The sequence below is a fragment of the Notamacropus eugenii genome, chromosome 1 (assembly GCF_028372415.1).
Source record: "Notamacropus eugenii isolate mMacEug1 chromosome 1, mMacEug1.pri_v2, whole genome shotgun sequence".
NCBI lineage: Eukaryota > Metazoa > Chordata > Mammalia > Diprotodontia > Macropodidae > Notamacropus > Notamacropus eugenii.
The window spans coordinates 565,582,836-565,605,825 of NC_092872.1; the positions used below are offsets into that span (position 1 = coordinate 565,582,836).

The window sequence follows — 22,990 nt, forward strand, 5'->3', positions numbered from 1 at the left end:
CATCTGGAAACACCATTACTACTCTATTTTAAGTCCCAGGTGATGAGATTGGTCACTGATCAATGATCCATACAACTGTCAACTTCCTAATGCATAAATGTGATCGTATTCTTGATCAAAAACTTTCAGTGGCTTCCAAATAAAAACTCATTAAGTGAAACAGCATTTAAGACTTTCCACACTGTGGCTTTAACCAAACTTTCCAGCCTTACTTCATATTATTTCTCGCAATACACTATATTTTGCAGTCAAATTAGACTACTGAATAGTCTCTGATCTTGTCCTGCTTTTCTTTACCTCATTTCCATAACAAAGCTCATCCATGGAATGCCTCATCTCTGCCTTTCAGAATCTTTCTCTTTCTTCAAAACTCAAATCAGTTGTCACTTCCTATTAAACCTTCCCTAATTCCTCTAGCCAAAAACAGTCTCTTCCTCTTCAAATTTTCCTACCACACTTTGGTCTGGCAGGTTTCTTTGGCTTTAGGGACCCAATCTTATTTCACATTTACCTAGGCACATATTATTCCTTCACAGAAGAATGTAAGCTCGTTGAGGGTAGAGACTGTCATTTTTAAAGTGTATATCCCAAATATTTAATTCTCTGCACAGAATAGTTGTTTAGCCATTGTTTCCTGAATGAAATGGTACCCAAAACTTACATCTAGCATTGGTCTCTGCATTCTGCCCAAATTGCTACACCAGGCAATCAGGTAGTGAGTCCCCAACTTACTGTAGTAGGTCTGACAACCTACTGTCACATCTGCTAACCAAAAGTTAGCTCATATCCTTGTCATTTGCTGTACGTGAACTGCGGGTTAATTTTTGGCAAACTTAAGGAAGAAAACAATAAGAGCAGTTTATATTTATGTATGTTGTAAATAATGTGCACATCGACACTCATTTAGTGTTCAATGTTTCATATTCATTATACAAAGTATTGTCCTCACAACAGTCACATGAGGTAGGTAGTTTAACCACTATTATGCCCATTTTACAGATTTTTTTAAAAAGGCTAAGATTATATCTTGTCAATAATCACATAGCCAGAAAGTGTCAGAACAGAGATTTGAAATGACTTCTGAAAATAGCTGATATTTATATAACACCTTAAGTTCTGCAAAGTGCTTTCATGCATGATCTCATCTGCAGCTCACAATACCCCTCTAATATTCTAAGTAGTGAGACAAGGGTTTGGTTTTGTAAGTAGCCCATCACAGCAGAACTGAGAAGAGTGAAGGAAAGATGCTGAAATGAAGTGGTCCTGGAAGGTGACAATTTTTGTCTGCTTTAAGACAAAGGCCAGTTTGGTCTACAGTACCTAAAAAGTTAAGGTTACAAGAATGGGGTCCACTCCTCCAAAGCCATATGCTACACGCCTGTGTCACGGGCACAATGCATTGTCTGATTTTCACCAACCATATTTTGGTTTATTTGACAGGTCCCAGACAGGTTCAATGTGACTAAAATGCATAAACATCATTCCAATCACTAATTCCTTCTGTGTGAGAAGTCTCAATAAATAATTTTAATGCCATTTTATTAGATTTAAAATGTTGCTTTTATGAATTCTCTTTCCCTCCTTCCCCACTGGAGACTCTTTGACAAAGTTCAGCTGAATTCTTGGGTAGAACTGTTTCTATTGGGATTTCCTACTACAGGAAAACTGAATATATGGTCAAAAAATAGTTTGCTTCCTCAAAGGAAACTTGGTTTGTTTTGCTTTTTTTTCCTTCTATCACAATTGTGCCAAGTCATTGTCTAAGATTAAAAAGGTTCACCAGTTCCAGAAGTCAACTGACCTTAACCCTAGTGGAATGGAGCTAGATGGAAATAGAAAGGATGAGGAAGTGGAAAGGACCACCACTGTTGAGATAACAGGAAATAAGTGAGAAAACAAGTTTTACATAAACAAATGTTCTAAAATCAAGACCAGAAGGAAAAGAATGCCAAATAATATTTACTGCACATTATCTTCCTATTTTCTTTCTTTTATGACTGATAAACCTTTCCAGTGGATAGGTACAAAGTTCATCTTTAAGTGACAATTTTGCTAGTGTGCATGAGGTTGTACTGGGATTCTGTTACATTACTGAATTTGCTTTGTTTTTGGAAGATCCAATTCAGAACAAATGTCAGTAATAACCACAATTATATAGCACTTTTAAGATTTTAAAAATGTTTTCCTTATCACCTGATGAGGGCTAGTTAGTGCAAATATTCTTATTTTCATTTTACAGAAATGTAAAATAAATGAGAACCTTAAAGAAAAGTGAGGCTGACTTGCCTAATACATGTCAGAGATAGGATTTGAACCCATATCCTTTCTGATTCCAAGTGTAGGAAGCTTTCCCCTACATCATACTGCTGTGACTTTTGGTTCCCAAAGAATCAGAGAAAGAGGAAATCTATAGTGACTTCTTTTTGTAGTGGCAAAGAACTGGAAACTAAGGGAGTGCCCACAAATGGGGAATGGCTGAAAGAATGACAATGTACGAATGGAATGGAATACTATTATGCTACGAATGGGAGAGTTTTCAGAGAAACCTGGGAAGACTTGTATGAACTGATGCCAAATGAACCGAATAAAAATAAACAATTCACACAATAACAATAATATGGTAAAGACAAACAACTCTGAAAGACTGAAAAACTCTGATGAACTTATGATCTACCATGATTCCATATGACAGGATGATGAGCCATGCAAAAGGGAGACCAACTGACTCGAGATACAGAATAAAACATCATTTTTGGACATGGTAAACTTGCACACTTTTGTCATAAAGGTTTTGGTTTTGTTTTTTCAAAAACAAAATTGTAGAATTTGGGGGAATTGTGGAAGAAAAAATAAATGTATATTAATTTTTTTAAAAAGCAAAAAGTCACGTTTAAGAACACACTGAGAATACTTTGTGTGAGAAGGAAAATGCCATAAAGGGAAAGAGACATTAAGTACAAACTTAGGGAAGGTCTTCAAGAGCAATCATGTCTTCAACAGTCTTACTGATCCCTCCCACCTAACCAGGTACACTGTATTACATTTCTTACCATCTCAAATGCGAAGGAACATCATGTTGAGTAACATGTATAAACTCCAATGGATCTGTAATTTCATTGGTAGGGAATTTCCCCTCTATCCACGTCTGCCCATTCTATGTCTTTCTTTCCTTCATTTCTGTCTCATTCTGCCCATGTCTCTTTCCTAGGATGTTAAATTGAGAGTGAGAAGGAACTTTAGAGGCCATCTAATCCAATTGCCTTATTTTACATATAAGGAAAATTGAGGTTCAGAGAGATCAAGTATAAGATACAGAGAGTGAAGCCAGTTCTTCCTATCTCTGAGTCTAATACCCTTTTCACAATGTCACATTGGGGGGGGGTGGGGGTTCATTCAGTTGTTTCAATTGTGTCCAACTCTACAGGATTCCATTTTGGATTTTTTCAGCAAAGATACTGGAGTGGCTTGCCATTTTCTTCTCCAGCTCATTTTGCAGATGAGGAAACTAAGGCAAATAGGGTTAAATGACTTCCCTAGGGTCACTAGTGTCTATGGCTGGATTTGAACTTACTGACTCCAGACCCAGCATTCTATTCACTGCACCACTCAGCTGCCACATTATTTGTAAAATAATACCACACAGTTAGAAATGGTTAGTAAACTTAAAGCTTGCAAACTGAATCCAATCATGTTATAGATAATACATAGCTTGGTTTTTTACCCCTTTCTTCATTCTGTTTACAGATCACACTCAAGGTACATACATTTCTCTACCTAGCTTTGGTTTAGGATTATCAGTGTCCAATTGATATTATACATCAGAATATTGTGAAGCTAATCTGCCAAAGGTTAGTTGATGAGGGTTGTCTATTGTGGTTACTCATGTTGTGAACAGAACTGCAGCTTTATCTGTCTTTCAATTGCTGAGCAAGCTATGTATGATTACTATTTGGCCTTCCAAAAAAAATAATCACTTAACAAGTGAAAGACACAAAGCATGAGGCAGCATGGTATTTCATACTAGTTTCACTCAAGATAATTGAAGTTTGAAGCACAGGAAGATAAAACTTTATCTCTGCCATTAACTAGCCATGCATCCTGGTATACACTAGCCAATATCTGTCAGAACTCTTGATTAGCTGGTAGGTAGGTATTGAGTGAACGTCAAAGGAGGAGATGTTACTGAATGATGTGGTAGAGGCTGAACTTTGAAATGGCAATGGGGACCATGAAGTATTCCAACTCCCCAGAATAAACCAGTATGTTGAGAGGGTAGAGAATGAGTGAAATTCCATTAAGTGCCAGAAAGGGCAGCCAAGAAGCCTGTGTCATTGGAACAGAGCCAGGTCTCAGTGAAAGCCAGAGGAGAGGAATGGGAAAGGAAAAGATTTATTATGAAAGCAAATTACCATGAATTCCAATAGAGCATATATAGTGAAAGGGCCAAGTAGTTTCTGAGTTTAATACTTAGGAGGTCAGGATGAGGGAAATGGGAATAAGGGGATGAACAATGGGAGGAGAATGGGTCTGAATGACAGTTGGGTGTTTGGGATGACTGGGATGCGAAGATTTTCAGTTTGTCTGAGGTACCTTAGCTTAAAAATGCCAAGGTCTCCCATTGTATCTGGTGTCATCGTCAGTCATCCTGACATATGTCTTACCACTGGACACAGATGACTCAGGAAGAAAGAGTGAAGTTGATGACTTTGCACAGCTCTGCCTCACTCCAATCCAATTAACTTCAAGACATCACCCTCCTGATGTCACTGGTTCGCTTCAAGAATTAAGGATGAAGAACAATAGGGAGAGTAATGCAAAAGTGGCAAAACAACAAAGACAGGGTATATGCAGAAGAGTAAAATATAAAAAGACTGGAGAGATAGGAAGTGGCCAGGTTAGGAAGAGCTTTAAAAGCCAATCAGAGGATTCTTTTTATTCTGGAGATAATAGAGACCCACTGGATTTTATTAAATGGTTTGGTAGATCTGTGTTTCAGAAAGATCAGTTTGACAAGTGAGGATGGACTGGATTGGGGAAAAATTTGAGGCAAGAAGACCAATCACAAGGTTATTGCAATGATCTAGGAGAGAAAAGGAGGCAACAAGTATTTATTAAGTGCTTACTATGTTCCAGGTGGGAGGAGAAGTGAGGCTGGTGACCTGCACAGCTCTCCTTCACTCAAATCAAACTCAAGTGTAAGTCATGTCATCATTTCTCTCATGACATGGTCTTCTTCAGCAACTAAGGACGAACACGATCCTGTGAGTAGATGCAGCTGGCTGAATGCTAGCTGGGTACTTCACCTCCTCCTCTCCTGTCTACCCCTCCCTCCCCTTCCTTCTCCTCTCCAAAGGAAGGTAAATTTGGATGGCCAAAAGTTGCCCAGTTGACCTGAGTTTTACTCCCTCCTTTCCTTTCTCCTTCCCTTCCCTCTGTCCTGTCCCCTGTCCTCTCCCAAAACCTTAAACCTACTACACTCTGATACTGGGACTCCAAGGGGCCCCTGCCAAGTGCTCCTGGACCCCGCTAGCATTCAGTGATTATCAATAGTAACTGTTGCTATTTCCCACCCAGCCTGATGTCTTTGTTTTTCTTGACCTCATTAAAGGGGCCATGCCCTGGCTACTTCTTAAACAGGCCTATTCAATGAATGGATGTTGCCTCACCCTTAGTGAGTACCTGCAAAGACCTTGGCCTCAAGGGCCCAAGGTCTCCCAGTGCAAACTGGGTCATCTCCAGTCATCCTGAGGAATATCAGATCACTGGATTCAGTGGAGGAGAAGTGAGGCTGGTGACCTGCACAGCCCTCCTTCACTCAAAAAAAAGTCAAGTGCAAGTCATGTCGTCATTTCTCTCATGGCATGGTGTTCTTTGGCAAAGAAGGACAAACACGATGTTCCAGGCACTGCACTAAGTGCTTTACAAATATTATCTCATTTGATCCTCACAACCACCTGGGGAGGTAGATACTATTACCTCAATTTTACAGTGAAGAAACTGAGGTTGTGACTTGCCCAGCGTCACACAGCTAATAATATCTGAGAACAGATTTGACCTCGAGTCTTCCTGACTCTAAGTCCAGTGCTCTGAGAACATGCATCACAGTATTGGCAATGTTGGAGGAAAGAAAAGGCATGGTGTGTATGTATATAAGAGATAATTCAAAGGGAGAATTGACAGGATTTGGCCAACTGATTGGACATAGGGGCTTAAAATGAGAGGTCAAAGATGGCCTCTAAGTTAAAGGCCTGAGTGACTAGGAAGATGATGGTACCCTCAACAGTAATATACAAGTTAGGAAGAGGTGGAGTGGGAAAAAGATAGTAAGCTCAGTTTTGGACATGCTGAATTTAAAGTATCTACAAGATGCATCCAGACGTCCAATTAGACATGCCCAGTAGGCAGGTGGATATGAGACTCAAGGTCAGGAAAAGAGATTAGGACTAAGGATCATCTGAATAAAGATGGTAACTGAATGTATGGGAGCTGACAAGATCGTCAAATGAAACAGTATGTAAGAAGTCATAGGACAGAACCTTGTGGGGATGCTCTAGATGCAGCAACAGATGCAGCAAGGACTAAGAAGGATCACAGAGGCTGGAGAACCAGTTCAGCAAAATTATCCAACACATCAAAAAATTATTATGAACATTATAAGGTGTTATACTCCAAAATCCACCAAATCTGCAACAAATTGGGGGTAAGTGTTTTCTTCTTATTATATCCTTTCTTTGAGACCAAGTTTGGTCTTTATTACTTTCACAATATTTAGTTTCAATTGTTTTGTTGTCAGTGTTCTATTTACACCATTGTAATCATTGTGCATATTGTTTTCTTGGTTTTATTTACTTTCCCATGCTCTTCTGTATTAATTATATTCATTCTTTCTTAGATCATAGTAATGTTCCATTACATTCATGTACTACAATTTGTTAACCATTCCCCAATCAATGAACATCTACTTTGTTTTCTGTTCTTTGCAAATACAAAGAAGTGCTGCTATGAATATTTTGGTGTAAACAGAGCCTTGTCTTTTTTATTATTAACCTTCCTGTCAATTATACTAAGCAGGAGAATATCTGGTCAAAGGGTATGGACATTTTAATCTCTTTTTCCATATAATTCCAACTTGCTTTTCAGAATAGTTGGATCAACTCACAGCTCAACCAAATCTCTTTTCACACCTCTTCCAATATCAAGTATTTCTATTTTTTGTCAATTTCCTGGGTGTGAGGTAAAATCTCAAGAGTTGCTGCAATTTGCATTTGTCTTTAGTGATTTGAAGCATTAAATAAACAATACTTTTTAATTTTCTCTAATAAATGATACAAAAGATCTTTTAGCTCTAGAGCAATGCACTTGATTGAATATGCTTCATTATTTTCAGAAAGCTTCTGTGCTTCATTATATATGAATATATGCTTCATTATTTTCAAAAAGCCCTCCTGTCCTGGGTGATAGGGTCAACTTGTAAATAATAATTGTTAGCAATTAATTGTTCAACTGTTTTGATCAATGGAACTAGCCAAGCAAAAGTGAATTGTCTCACATTTCACTTGAGGAGTTTTCAATGTAAATTCATTTTTCTTTCTTTGGGTGGTTCTACTTAAAGGATGATATCAGAGCTGAATTTTCTATTCATGTTTGGATATCTTAGTTTATTTTTGTATGTGTGTATAAGGAACAACAAAAAAGTCAATTCGACTGGACCACAGAATTGGGGAAAGAGAATAATGAAATATGTCAGACCACAAAACAACATACTTTTTCAGGTCCACAATGCAGCGATGATGAAAAAAGAAGAGCTCACTGCTGTGATGATTAAAAAATTCTGAGAGACATAGTTTCTGGGTAATCCAATTGTTTTATTAATAAGGTCAAGCCCATTTATTAATAAAAGGATGTCATTTGGCTGTCTCTCTTAGACCAAAGATAATCATGGCAGCAGGCTCCCAATTTACATACCCTTCGAAGAGTAGGTGTTCCCCATAATGGGAATCAACCCTGATTGGTTAACAAATAATGAGAGAATGGATATTACAATGAGAAGCTGGGATATATTACAACGAAGGTCTTGGGATATATAACTTGGGTCAAAGAGACATCAATTTCCATATTACCTGTCTGACAAAAGGGAGAATCAAACTTGCCCAGACCTACAGAAGTAAACACAATAAGCATAAATACGTCCATCAGCCCAAACATAGAATTTCTTTTACTGTCTGATTAGATCTTAGTCTGCATAAATCTGTTACATGGTTTAGTTTCTGGACAAGGATGTTGAAAAGGAGGAAAACCTTGGTTCTAATACAATAATTAGTTATTAAATATAAGAGAAATAATTTCTCACACTGCCTAACTAAACAGCTTACCCATTAGGACATATTTTCTAGTAGCTAAGGTAACTCAACAATTTCCGCACATAAGCTAGGGTTGCTTCTTGCTAGCCAAAAAAAAAAAAAAAGAAAAGGTTATAAATGTTTAATACCATGAAATCGCTAAATAAATTAATTGAACTAATACAGTTAAGGGAGGTAAATTGGGTTTCTAAGAACTGAGTCTTTTTCTAAGAGGTTTCAATAATTTGATAGAGACTGTGATAGCATTTTATGATAAAGCTTGGTTTGATATTGGTTCTGTTTTCAATGAGTACAGGATGGTGCAGGAAGGATGCTGATAAACCTGATAAGAAACTGGACATAAATAAGTTAACCCTCCTTCATGGTCATTAAAGCTAAACAAGGCTCTTAATGATACTGGAGAAAACAATACCAGTCTGAAGCAGACTTGGCTAAAGTAAATAGTTTTGTGAAAAGTTACCCAATAAACTAATTATACCAGCTCACTAGTCTCATCTTTTAAAAGATAGTCTTTTCCAAAGCAGAACCCTGTGGTTCTGTGTTCATATTTCCAAGTTTTTACTTTCCCCTAAGTCATACTAAGAAGTTTAAGAATGAAGTGTGCATTCTGTTATTGAGGTCAGTTTTCTTCCAAGAAGAAATAGTACACCTTTTGTGTGCTTAAATAAGGCAAATAAGCTACTGGAGTGTTCTACTTAATATCTGATACCACCTTCGCTTATTTAGGGTATGAGAAGCTTCCTGTGGTTAGCAGTGAAGTCTGTCAGATCACATGCTCATTACTAATCAAGAGGGGTCCAGGATTAGAAATGTTAAATTCTCCTTAATTTTGAGAAACAGTTAAGCGTTTGGGGGAGAATTATCTTTCTTTAGGGTATCTATTCCTGTTTCTGTTCTTATAATATTCATAACATATGTTACATGAATATGCCTTAAAGAACTCTATACTTTAAATCACTATCAAGTCTTTACCTAAATTCTCATTTGAGGCTCACAACAACCCTGTGCAGATACAATCAGATAAGGGCCATGGTCAAGCAGTGGAAAGAATACTGGATAAAGGTGACTATGCTCAAATTCTAATTCTCTCACTACCTTTGAGACCTTGGGCAAGTAACTTCATTTCTTTAGACTCATCAGCAAAATCAGGGTTTGAATTAGACCTCTGAGGTCCCTCTTCTGGCTTTAAGTCTATGATCTCATAAGTCCAATTTTGAAATGAGGAGATTGAGATACAGAGGGGTATGGTCATTTATGTTACTCAGCTGATAATATAGCCAGAGTAGTTATTCAATTCTTTCACCATATTAATGCTTCTAGCTTATACTTAGAAGCAAAATGAGGGGACCGGACTACATTATTTCTACAGATCTTCCAGTAATGAGTCAATACATTTTAGTTAATGAATAAATTAAAAAATTACAATAAAAATGGAAAAAATAAAGGCTAGGAATATAAATGGAAAAGCAATCCCTAATCTGAAGGAGCTCATATCTTAATGGGGAGACAAAAGTTTCAGCTGCTAAGTCAGAAAATCCACATAATCCCTAAAATACAGCAGAAAACCAGATAACTAATGCATCTTTCGTAATCGTTATTTCCACCAATAAATTCACATCCATTTCTGAGGTTGAACCATTTGACAATGCCAAGGACTTTGGTGCTCTTAAGTCGTTGCCATGTCACATCTCCACAAGAATTGATTTTCTAAATCATGGTTACATACAAAGGCTGGTCTAGAAGTATGGCTGGTAGTGTGGGTGCAGCATTGCCTTTCAAAGGGGCTCTTGGGGCCAGGGTCCTGAACTATCTCCACTGGGGTCTTATGGAAGGTGATAGTTTGACTAACCTGGCACACGATGCCTCCAATCTCTGAGGTGTATTGCTACTTCAGTTAGGCTGGCTTGCCTGCTCTTTGGGTAGCAATTATTGGCAAATGGTGGGAATGGCAAGGCCCTGCTCCACAATAATCGCTCCCCTAAATATAGCTGCAGGGGGCAGACTGTAAGAAGAGTCAGCAGACTGGGAGTGTTGCTATCCCAGGGGCTTTTGCAGCTTACCTGCCTATAATTGGCAGTAGGTAGTGGTCACCTTTTTAATTTTCCTCTTCTTTTTTTTTTAATCAAGTGGCCTGGACTGATATTCACAAATACAGTATTTCCACTGTCAAATCTTCATGAGCCTATTCCGTTAAAGGCTATCTTTGTATACCTTCTCATTAGCTATAATTCTAGTACTGTTTCTTCCCTAATTTCAAATTGGCAGCACATAAGTATGTTTATACTAAAAGATAATACACACACACACACACACACACACACACACACACACACGAAATACAGTTTTTCAATATGGAAATTCTTTCCACTATCAGAGACAATGACTGAAATGGAATTTCCAGTTTCACATACAAAAGCCTAATTTCGTGTCCCAATGTATGCATGTGATTGATTCACTACTGTGTCCAGTACTTAGTTTTAACATTAAAGATAAGTCCCTGGTCCTGTTTCTTTATCTTTAAAATGAGGGTGTTTGACTGTAGTAGATGGCTCCTGAGGTTGCTTCCAGTCCTAATTCTATGATCCTAATCAATAGTCCTGAAGCCAAGGAGGAACCACTCCATAAGTCTATCTAAGCTTTGGGGAAGGCATCTAAAAGAAAAGCAGTCCAAAGGATTTAAGGATCTAGCTTCTAGGGATGGGGAGGAGGGCCTTTGAACTTGGGTATAAAAAAAAAAAGTGCATCCTTATTTTTGCTAACCTTTGGTTTTTTCTTTATAATCTTATGCCTTTTATTTTATGTATTTAAAAACATTATTCTGAGAAGGGGTCCAAAGATTTTACTAGATTGCCAAAGAGGTCCATGGCAACAAAAAAAGATTTAGAATCTCTGCAAAGGAAGTAATTATTTTTAAAACATTTTTTAAACAAAAGAAAATCAATTCATTTAAAGCTCCATAGGCCAATTTAGTCAACAATTTTACTATTTCTATTATGCTATACTTATTTATAATGTTTATATGATACTATATCATAGTATATAATAATTAAGTCTATTAGGTCTGCCTAACTCAGTACTTGCATTCTTTTCCTTTTGTTTTTATATCAGAGTTAACAAGGTATATGTACAGTTCAAGACAGCTTTTTTCAGCTGGGTACAAACCTTGGATTGAGAAGTAGTGAGAATAATTTTAATCTAAAAATTTTTTTGTTGTTGTTTAAGTTATTTTTCAGTCATGCCCAACTGTTTGTGACCTCATTTTGGGGGTTTTCTTGGCAAAGATACTACAATCGTTTGCCATTTCCTTCTGCAGTTCATTTCACAGCTAAGGAAACTGAGGCAAACAGGGTTAAGTGACTTACCTAGCATCACACAGCTAGAGAGTGTCTGAGGCCAGACCTGAACTCAGAAAGCAGAATCTTTCTGAGTCAAGGTCTGGTACTCTTTATCTACTGTGCCACCTAGCTGCCCAATCTAAAATATAAAGAGAGATAAAAACCAAACCAACATATATGACTTTTCTTGAGTATTAAGAATGGCATAGTCTTTAAGAACCAAAACAAGTTAATGGGCAATAGTAAATTGGATAATAAACCCAATTAATGATCAATCTGTCTCCTACCAGAAGCTTTCTTCAATCTGGTCCTTGTTTCATTTATTAAATATGTATCTCTAATCAGAACTGACTGCCAGGTAACTGTCAAACTATATTTAACTAAGAAAGGTTAAGTCTGTCAACATTTGATTAGTTACTTGTTAAGGTTCTGGATACCAACCCCCATTTTAGGTAGGCTTTTACTCAGCAGTGTAGATAAATAGCACAAAAGTTCAAAGAGGAGAAAGAGGAAGGGAATAAGCATTTTATATAGTGCCTACTGTGTACCAGGACTAGGCACTGTGCTAAGTGCTTTACAAATATTATCACCCTTCATAAACAGGGCTCCTGGCAGCTCTCCTCTTTGACCTCTCCCCTGAAACCATTTTCATCATTCAAGGTTCACAGACCACAGTATTTAGAGTTAGAAGGAAACTTAGAATTTATCTACTTCAACCCTCTCCCTTAGAGATGAGAAATTTTAAGGCCTTAAAGAAGTTGGAGGTTGTCCACTATCACAATGGTATAAAGAATCAGATCTAAGATTTAATCCTCAGTCTTCTAACTCTAAATCAAGGGTTCTGTCCACTACTCCACACTGCCTTTCATTTGCTTTAAACAAGATTATGCTCTGTGCTTGTCCTTGGGGTCCCTATCATTCTCCATTGATGATCCTGTGATAATAGCTGAGACAGTCCAGCAAAGGCACTTGGGTAAGACAGATTCTGTGGAAGCAGAATGTCCAGACTTAAAAACAACATGGCAAAATATTAAGAGAACTCCTTTACTTATCATGGTAAATCCTGGTTTGATTTCTGGCTCTGATATTTCTTAATTAAGTGACCCTGGACAATTAAACTTCTCTCTGAACTTCCATTCCTTCATCTTTAAAACAGAAGTAGCTCCCACCCTACTTATACCTCAAGGGTGATGATTGTTATTGCTGAATGATTACGAGAAGTTAGGGAGAAAAGAGAGGAAAAGATGACCTAGAGATTTCCAGCCTACATCATTAGAAAAATCATAGTATTAATCTCAGAATTAGGGAAGCTGGAAACAGTGAAGATAAGTAATTGAAAAATTTGGAAGATATTTGTGTGGACAGTCCTGGTTTCAAAACCTGTCTTTGCCATTTGATTCCCTATGTGACTATACGTTAGTCATGTGCTCTCTTTGAGCCTCAGTTTTTACATCTGAAAAATGATGGGGTTTGACCAGATGGCCTCCAAGGTCTCTTCCAAGGTCAAATCTCTGATCTAAGACCCAACGTCTGACTACTGTTCCATGTTTACCAAAGTTGGGAGTCAAAAAGATGATGGTTTATTGAACACTAAGTAACCAATGGTGAAATCAAGGCAACCTGTACCAGTCACAATCCACAATGCAATGGCCCTACTTGAACACCTGACACCTGACTCACACGTGTCACGTATCAATAAAAGTATTTTAGAGGCAGGTCCTACCATTGACTGACTACTGTGACAATTCTGATATACCGAAAAGAAAATGATACTCAAGGAAATTTGAAAAATAAAAATCATGATACTCCAGTTTAAATTATTTCTTTATTTATGTGAAAATTCTACAAGTATTATTTGCATCTGAAAATGAGGCTAAAAAAAGTCAAGTCACTATGTGACATTATAGTCACTATGTGACATTACAGTCACTTGACACATTAATATAAGTGAAAGCTAATAATCATGCAAATTGACAATGGGGGAAAATATTTAAGTGAAAATGTTTTTTTATAACCTTAAAGTTCATCCTTAAATCTATCTTTTATGAAGTATGATCGATTTCTCATCAAAATCAAACAAAGCATTATTAAGAAGTTAAATTCTATTCCTGTTGCACGCATCCAGTATTTCTGATCATATTCAGGAAATATAAACATTTAAAACCCAAACTAAGGCCTCAATATTTTCTGGTTAAGAAATTTAATGAAATGCCTATGAAAAGAACAAAAGAAAAACTCACTTTAGTGAAATTTTTTTCAAAAGAAATTATGCTACAAAATACAATAAATAATTATATTAAAATCACATTTTCATTTTATCTTAAAATCAGACACAAGTATGACAGAAAACAGTAATATTTTACTTTAATATGTTTCATCTATAGGAAAGAAAAATTCAGATAAGTTACACAACAAATTCTGATCCAAATATAGTTTTAACTCCAGAATAATTCAGATTATGGGAAATTTTTTGTAATTATATAGGGCTGTTACTCCAGCTGTACATCACAAATACTTTAAAAGGCAAAATACAGGCACTTGACAATAAACTATGCAAGGCATACCAATCCTTATGGGTCATGGTATAACAAAACTCCCAATGAGAGGGGAAAAGTAATGGCACTTCCTCACCTCTCTCCTCAGCTAAAGGATTGTTATAAGATCTTCAACTCATTTGTTTCTATTGTCTTGTATCAGCATTAGCTGAAAATGTCAAAACAGCACTTCTGATTTTAAGCTTTTTAAAAAATGAACTATGAAATGGATCTATGAATTATGTACATCCTTAATTTTAGCAAACACTGCTGCAAAGTTTCTGGAGACAAAAACCAAATATCACTTATTTACCTGAGGCAAATTATTTTTCTTCTTCAACAAGGCTAAATGTAGCACAGTATTAACAAACCTTTCTATTATATTACGAACAAAAAAACCTAGTTAAAATTATTTAACGTATATTTTTAGAATACAGCATCCTTCTGACTATTCTTGTCAAAGAAAAGCTTTTTTCCTAAAACAGCATTTTTAGAATTCTTTATATACTTAGTAGTTTTACTATTAGGTGTGTTCAGATTTTCCATACAGATGTTAATGGGAAAATCCATTTAAACTGAGCTGTATAGCAGTACAACTGCATTACGTGGTTTGCAGGGGACAGAGAAAGAGTGCAGTAATGTTGGTAAATTGCTTTTTTTGAAGCATATACCTCCTCCTGAAAAAACCCAAGAAAAAACCATTCTTTACCAATAAAAGTTGTGACTTTTTTTCTCCTCAAACAAGTTGGTGATTCAGATAAAAGAGCTATCTGAGCATCCTTGGTGAAGAGGTATATTGCTAAAGACACCTGACATAAGCACATAGTTAAAGACAACAATAAAAGTTTAGAGATTTAAACATTTTTTTACTTCAAGAAATAACTTCATAGTTGATAATAATGGATCAGCCATAAATTATTTTTATGCTAAAAATAGGCATTTTTTACAAGATAAGATGTAACTAACACCCATTACATTAAGAATATCATTTTGAAAATTAAACCCAAATCTGTGGTTACAATAGAAAAAGAGGCACTTTCAGTTTTTATATAGTTTGAAATCTATAATGAACAGAAGCATAACAATTTAATTCCCAAACTAAAATTAAGAGTACCAAGACATGTAGTTAGCACACATTCTATCATTCCTTAGTTACCTTGACAACATAAAAGCACAGTGACTGTTTAAAATAAATAATTTAAAAATAAGATCAATATTTTAAAGTCAAGGATGAAAACTAAGGAAAAATAAAACCAAAACAAAACCAAAATCATTGTTATTCATGTGCAAACAAGAAGCTATTTCTCCACAGGTATTAAATGAATATAATTTTTTTTTATTTAACATTTTGCACTCAATTATAACCCTTTACTTTCCTATTCAACTGTTTAATCAAGTTTTTTTAACACAAATTTTGATTTTTTTGCTATAATAAGTAACTTTTGTCTAACCTTTGGAAGACTTATCGACTGCAAATTTCTGGCAAAGGAAGAGAATTGTACAATTGCTACAGTCTCCTATTTCATACAACATACAAAAAGAAGTAGAATGACTAATTAAAAAACAAGGAAAGAAGATTCTCAGACAAATAAACCTAGGAATTATACCTATGGCATGTAAAGAGTTTTGTGGCAAATTACAAATCAACACTGGCTTTTTAATGGAAGTCATCCAAAATTAATTTCTGTAGCTTCAGAAGTCTTGGGATTCCCCCCAAGAGCCTAGAAGTTTCTAGATAAGGCAGCCAAATTCAAAACCATTGTATACATTCACAAAGGAAATACAGTATTTTTGGTTATCTCAATCTGACATACTGGAAAAATCCAAATGTGAAAAATAGGCACAAAAGAGGTTTTCTATTCTTTTTAAATGAAGAAAACAGATGAATCATCTGTTGATATATTAATTAAAAGTAACCAAGAAAATATAAGAATCTGAACAAAACTAAGCATACAGGTGCAATATTGAGCAAATTTTGGTTTAACTACACATAGACATCAAGAAACATTTTCCTTTATGAAGTATTTCAAATTGCCATTATCACTCTAATTCTTCCCAGTTATCAGTAAGATTACCTTTGCTTTGCCGTCTAATGCTGACCAATTTTCCAGCTGATTTGATACTCCATCTGGAACTGTTTCCTGAGCTGGACAGGTTGGTGTATTTAGTGGAACCTTTAGTCTCCTCTTCCCAACCTGGCCAGGAGAGATGGTCCCTAGAAGAGTCACCTACATCAGTAGCTGGATCTTCAAGAGTAATCTGAGGTGGCTCCCATCCCTCGATCTCATCTGGTTTCTTAGATTGCATATTTTGTTTTAACACCAAACTGTCCCAAAATCCGGATTTCTTTTCAGTCTTCACATCTTCTTTTATTCTTAAATTAGTTCTGAGGTAAATAAAATGTTAAATATTGAACAACTTTCTCCAAAAGACACTCTGATATTTGTATGCTTCCAATCAAAACCAATTCTTTAAAAAAAAAATAGGCATATAAATATCAGGTAGTTTTTAACTTGGGGAGCTACTAAAATCATTTTTAAATCATTCTTCAAAACTTTAAATTTACAGAATTAAAATTCCCAAGTAATCTAAAATCAATAACAAAAACTGGAAAATATTTAATAAAACAAATAAGTATGCAGCAGAACACAGATAATATTACGTTCTTCTAATTCAACATGTGGCCCACAAGGATCCTTCTGTATAGTTTAATAGCTTCTGTTTCTATTTGAGTTTGAAACCACTGCTGTATACAATTCATTTTAAGGAACTCAGAAATCTGAGTCAGAAGCCACTTACCTTCAAGAAGAGTTTCCATGAAAAAACATTAAGAGCAAGGAACAATGCAAGGATCAGTTTTACACAATACTACAGTGCAAACTGATAAAAAAAAGTATTAATAATTTTAAAACACTATTTGAGGTATGACTACAAAATATAGGTTACAATGAAGAGGTGATTACTGAATTTACAGAAAGGATTTGCAATTGAACACCTTTAACAAGGACTCTCCCCCAAGCAAGTGGTTTTATTTTCTTTAAATGCTTAAAATTCAGGAAAGTACCTATTCTACAAAGTAAACTATACCTAGAATTGGGAGAGGGTTTCATGACTGAAAGAAAGCTTTAAAAAGTATCTAGTTTATCATGTTGCCTATTAGCAGGACTTACTGAAACCAGCTCATCCAGAAAAGAATGTTGTTTAGGTCCAATCTACTTAACCAGCTAAAGTAAAGTGAAAGGTTGTAATAATCATTAGAATAAAGAAAAACACTTCCATCAATTCATCTTTTAAAAATACACATACTGGTATTTCCAATGTAATAATTTATAATAAAAATAACTGGTATGTGCTGTTAACGTGTATGTTTGTAAAGTCACTAAAACTTAAGAGTGCCTAATTTCTAATGCAGTTTGTTTTATCTTCTAAAACTCTTATTCTGTTTGAGTATCACTGAAGTTGCTTAAAGGCAATTAGTTCAAGTTGAAATTCAAGTTCAATAGCTAACTTCAAGATGTGATTTTAAGTAATAACAACAACAAAAATCCTAAAATTTCAAAATGATATCCAACTGAATGCAATGTTTGTTTAAAATATACAGATACCAAGATTTTAAAAATAGTTCAATTGGTTAATTTAAAGGAATATAAGTAAAGAAATTCTAAAAGGTTTACCAGCATGACAAATAATTATAACATAAATACAGCTAATTTGCTGGCTGTGCACAGTTCTTTAAAAATAAAACTACTACTACTTGTCTCCAGGGTTAGTCGATGGCACAGTGGATAGAGCACTGAGCTTAGAATCAGGCAGACTCATCTTGATGAGTTCAAATCTGGTCTCAGATACTGTCTAGCTGTGTAACCCTGCCCAGTCACTTAACCCTGTTCACCCTCAGCTCTTCATTTGTAAAATGAGCTGGAGAAGTGGTCATGGAAGAATCAGATATGACTCAAATAACCAAACAACAAAAAATTTTCCAAAATGCTTGAAAATTAAGGCACAGATACATTTTAATATAATTAAACTATTCACAATAAATCATTTTCTTTATTCATTCAAGTCTGTTTCCCTGCCTTATTCTTTCAACGTTAATTTTTTTTTGACAGTCTTTTACTACTTACCCTTTAAACTTTGGAGATTTGCATTTTTCTAGTAGTTGCTGTTCATCATCTTTATTAAACATTGAGGTCACTTCTTTCCAACCTCGGAAACTGGCTCCCTGAACCTAGGAAAAAGATTTTTAAAAATCAAAAAAAAAAATCCTACAATATGATATAGTAAGTGAGCAGGTCAAAATCTTACTAATGCTTTTCTACCTTATCCTTTTATAGCATTATAGTGACCACTAAAGTCCTACTCTTATGCCTCATCATGGCACAGAGTTCTGATGGGATATGCCTACAGAAGACAGGATCTGGTAAGCTGAAAAGGTTTTTAATATGAGTCCAAGAACAGACAATTTCTATTGACTGAAGACCACCCTTAGCTAAATGAAGATACTTAAGACCAGAAGGCTATCAGCTTTTGAATTTGGGAGATGGATGCTCTAGCAACTCAGGAAACACTCATGAAGGAGGAGATGGAACCAAGATGGCAAGGTAAAGGTAGCAACCCACCCTAACTCTTCCAATATTCCCCTCTAAACCACTTTAAAATAATACCTAAAATTGAATTTTGGAGCAACAGAGCCAGCAGAAGCTCAGAGTGAGAAATTTTTCCAGCCCAAGACAACTTACAAAGTAAGCACTTGGGTCAGGGCTTAGTCTGGAGCACATCCAGTGAGATAACATCAGTTGTGAGCCTTAGCTGTAGCTGCCATAGGGGCAGTAGCAGCTTCCAGAGCTCACAGCTCAGAGATAGGAAGGCAGGGGGTGTGTGAAACAACTGGTGAGAAAGATTACAAAGGACTCTGAGCAAGCACTGGGCACAGGATCCTGATGCATTGTACACATGCAATTCCAAGGTCAAGAGGAGTATAAGCACTTGAGGGAATAGGGGAGCAGAAGCACTAGTCACAGTTTCATGGCAGAGGGGAGCATTAGCCCATGGAGCTGCAGGGGAGCAGTGAATTTTCCAGGATAAAGGCCAGAGAACAGACCAGGAAAACGGTGACCATACCTCTCCCGAGATCATACCACTTTGAAAGCACTAGACCCCCAAAACTAGCTCTGAAAACAGCAGCACAAAAAAGCCTGAAGCTTGGAACAGTACCCCACTCCCAACCCAGAAACAAAGCCCAACTTTTACATAAAGTTAAAAGTCAAGAAACAGGCTGGAAAAATGAACAAACAACAAGAAAGGACTTAACTATAAAAAGCTACTATGGTGACAGGGAAGACCAAAACAAAGACAAGACAACAACAAGAAGGCAGCTACAAGCAAAGTCTCAAAGGAAAAAAATGCAAACTGGAAATAAGGCCAATAAAAATTCTTGGGACAGCGAAAGAGAGCAATTAGAGTGGCAGAGGAGAAATTGAGTCAAGAAATGAGAGTGGTGCAAGAAAACTATGAAAAGAATAGTCAATAGCTTAGTAAGCAGCATAAAAAATACTGAAGAAAATAACACCTTAAAAACCAGAACTGGCCAAAGGGTGAAATAGGGACAAAAATTCACTGAGAAAAAGAACTCCTTAAATAAGAAAACAGGCCAAATGGAAAAAGTACAAAAGCTCACTGGAGAAAATAAATACTTAAAAGTTAGAATTTGGTGAGTAAAATAATGACTCCATGAGACATCAAGAAACAATTTTTAAAAAAAGTCAAAGAATGAAAAAAATTTGAAATATCTCACTAAAAACAACTTATCTGGAAAAAAGATTGAGGAAAGAAAATTTAAGAATTACTGGGCTATCCGAAAACCATGATTAAAAAAAGAACAAAGAAATCATATTTCAAGAAATTATAAAAGAAAAATGCCCAAATAGCTTGGAAGGTAAAATAGAAATGGAAAGCACCCACTCATCACCTCCCAAAAGACATCCTAAAATGAAAAATTCCAAGAATACTATAGTCAAATTCCAGAGTTTCCAGGCTAAGGAGAAAATATGACAAATAGCCAAGAAAGAAACCATTCAAATGCCATAAACCACAGTAAGGATTCACACAAAATTTAGTAACTTTCATGTTAAGGGAGCAGAGGGATGGGCATATGACATTCCAGAAGGCAAAAGAATTAGGATTAATCCAAATCTAATATTAACCAGAAATAATCTACCCACAAAACTGAGGATAACCCCTTAGAGGAAAAAATGGGCATTTAATAAAACAGAGGACTTGTAAGCATTCCTGATGAAAAGACCAGAGCTGAATAGAAAAATATGACATTCAAACATGACTCAAGAGAAGCATAACAAGTTAACTTTGTGAAGAGACTTTACAAAGTTAAGCTGTCTACATTCCTACATGGGAAGATGATATACATAACTCCGAAGAACTTTATCAGTATGAGAGCAGTTAGAAGGAATCTACATAGACAAAGGGTATGAGTGTAAGTAGATTATGTTGAGATGATCTTTAAAAAAGTGAAGGGGAAGGAGAAGGGGAAAGGGAGGGGAAAATTATCTCACATGAAAAAGGCATGTAAGGAAGAGCTTTTCACATTGGAGGGGGAAATGTGAGGAAGATGGCTGGGCAATAGTGAACCTTACTCTTAGTGAAATTGGTTCAAAGACAGAAGAATATATATACATAATCATTTGGGTATAAAAATATCTTAGCCAACAAGGGTGCAAGAGGGGAAGAAGATGAGAAAAGGTGGAGGACAGGGGGTAGAAATGATAAAAGAGAGAGCAGATTAAAAAAAAACTGTGGAGGTTAGAAACAAAATAGACTTAAGGCACATGATGAAAAGAGAGAGAAAAGGATAAAAAAAAATAGAATGAAATATAAACTTAGTAAACATAACTGTGAATTTGAATATGATGAACTCACCTACAAAACTGAAGCAGACAGCAGAATGGATTAGAGACAAGTAATATCAATAAGAAACATATGTGCCCCAAATAGCAGAGAAGTCTGAGTCAAATTCTTAAAGGAAAAGAAAAATGAGTTACAGTAAAAAATACTAACCTCACCTTTCCTCCTTAGCACTAGATAAATCTAACCATAAAATAAGAAAAGAAGTTTCAGCAGAATTTTAGACAACTTAGATATGATAGATCTTTGGAGAAAACTGAATGGGAACAGGGAGGAGTATACTTTTTTTCTCAGCTGTATATGGAACACTCACAAAAACTGACCATGTATTAGGGCAGAAAAGCATAAATATTAAATGCTCCCTTTGGAGGGTATAATGCAATAAAAATTACATTTAATAAAGGGTCTTGAAAGCAAAGACTAAAAATTAATTGGAAGCAAAATAATCTAATCTTGAAAAATGAGTGGGTCAAAGAACAAGTCATAGAAACAATAATTTTATTAATGAAAAGAGCACAACAATTGAACAAAGTACCAAAATTTGTGGGATGAAGTCAAACTGAAGTCAGGGGAAAATTTATCTCCAAATTTTTAAATCAATAAAAAGGAGAAAGAGCAGATCAATGAATTGGACATGCATGTTTAAAAAAAAAAACAGAAAAAGAATAAAAAGTCCCAATGAAAAACCAAAAATAGAAATCCAGAAAAATCAAAGGAGAGACGAATAAAACTGAAAGTTAAAAGATCCCTTGAACTAATAAGTAAAACTACAAGCTGCTTTTTTTTGGGGGGAAGGGGCAGTAAATAAATAAATCATTGATTAATATGATTTATAAAAAGAAAAAGAAAACCAAATTGCCAGTGTCAAAAATGATAGAGATGAATGCACCATCAATGAAAATGAAATTAAAGCAAAAATTATGCCCAATTACATACAAATGAATTTTGACAATCTAAGTGAAACAGATGAATATTTACAAAAATATACTGTCCAAGTTAACAGAAGAGGAAATAGAATACTAAAATAACCCTATCTTAGAAAACAAATTGAACAGGCCATAAAGTCCCTAAGAAAAAATGCCCAGCTTCAGATGGATTTACAAGTGAATTTTACCAAATTAGTAAAGAACAATTAGATCCAAAACTATATCAACTATTTGGAGAAAAAAAGGCAAAGAAAGGGCCCTGGTAAATTCCTTTTATGACACAAATAAGATTTGATAATCAAACCAGGATGAGCCAAAGCACAAAAAACAAAACAACAACAACAAAAACCTGTAAATCAACTTCCTTAATAAACATTGGTGCAAAAAATTTTTTTTTAAAAAGTAACCAGAAGATTACAGTAATATATCACAAAAATGGTACGCGATAACTAAGTAAGATTTATATCATGAATGTAAGGCTGACTCAATATTTGGAAAACTACCATCATAACTGACAATATCAATAACAGAAACCACAAAAACTGTTTGATGTGAATTGACACAGAAAAAGCTTTTGACAAAATACAACATTCATTCCTACGAAAAACAACAGAAAGCATAGGAATAAATGGAGCTTTCCTTAAAATGATGAATAGTATCTATCTAAACCCATCAACCCACACTATCTGTAACGGAGACATGCCAGAAGCCCTCCTACTAAGATCAGGGCTTAGGAAGGAAGTATGCCATTATCACCACTATTATTCAATATTATACTAGAAATGCTAGCCGTAATAAGACAAGAAAGAGAATTAAAGGAACTAGAATAGGCAATGAGGAAACACTATTATCCCTCTTTAAAGATGGTATGAAGGTAAGAGAATACTAGAGAACCAACTAAAAAACTAGCTGGAACA

The 22,990-nt window shown here is 35.6% G+C and overlaps 1 protein-coding gene across 9 annotated transcripts in view; it reads right to left on the reverse strand.

The window, feature by feature from the left end:
- TDRP (testis development related protein) overlaps window positions 1–22,990 on the reverse strand; it is a 167,099-nt gene that overhangs the window by 98,080 nt on the left and 46,029 nt on the right. The window contains exons 5-8 of one of the 9 annotated variants that reach the window (XR_011972494.1): window positions 18,354–18,457; window positions 16,305–16,615; window positions 3,572–8,156; window positions 903–3,204 (exon numbers count right to left, since the gene is read on the reverse strand). Coding sequence is in view for 8 of the 9 variants with exons in the window: in XM_072634353.1 (XP_072490454.1) it covers window positions 8,038–8,156; window positions 16,305–16,615; window positions 18,354–18,457 (534 nt within the window). In the remaining variant the exon portion in view is untranslated. Of the gene's footprint in view, window positions 1–902; window positions 3,205–3,571; window positions 8,157–13,506; window positions 13,908–14,034; window positions 16,616–18,353; window positions 18,458–22,990 lie in introns of those variants that run through there. The other 8 variants (XM_072634347.1, XM_072634353.1, XM_072634345.1 and 5 more) reach the window with 8 other exon arrangements.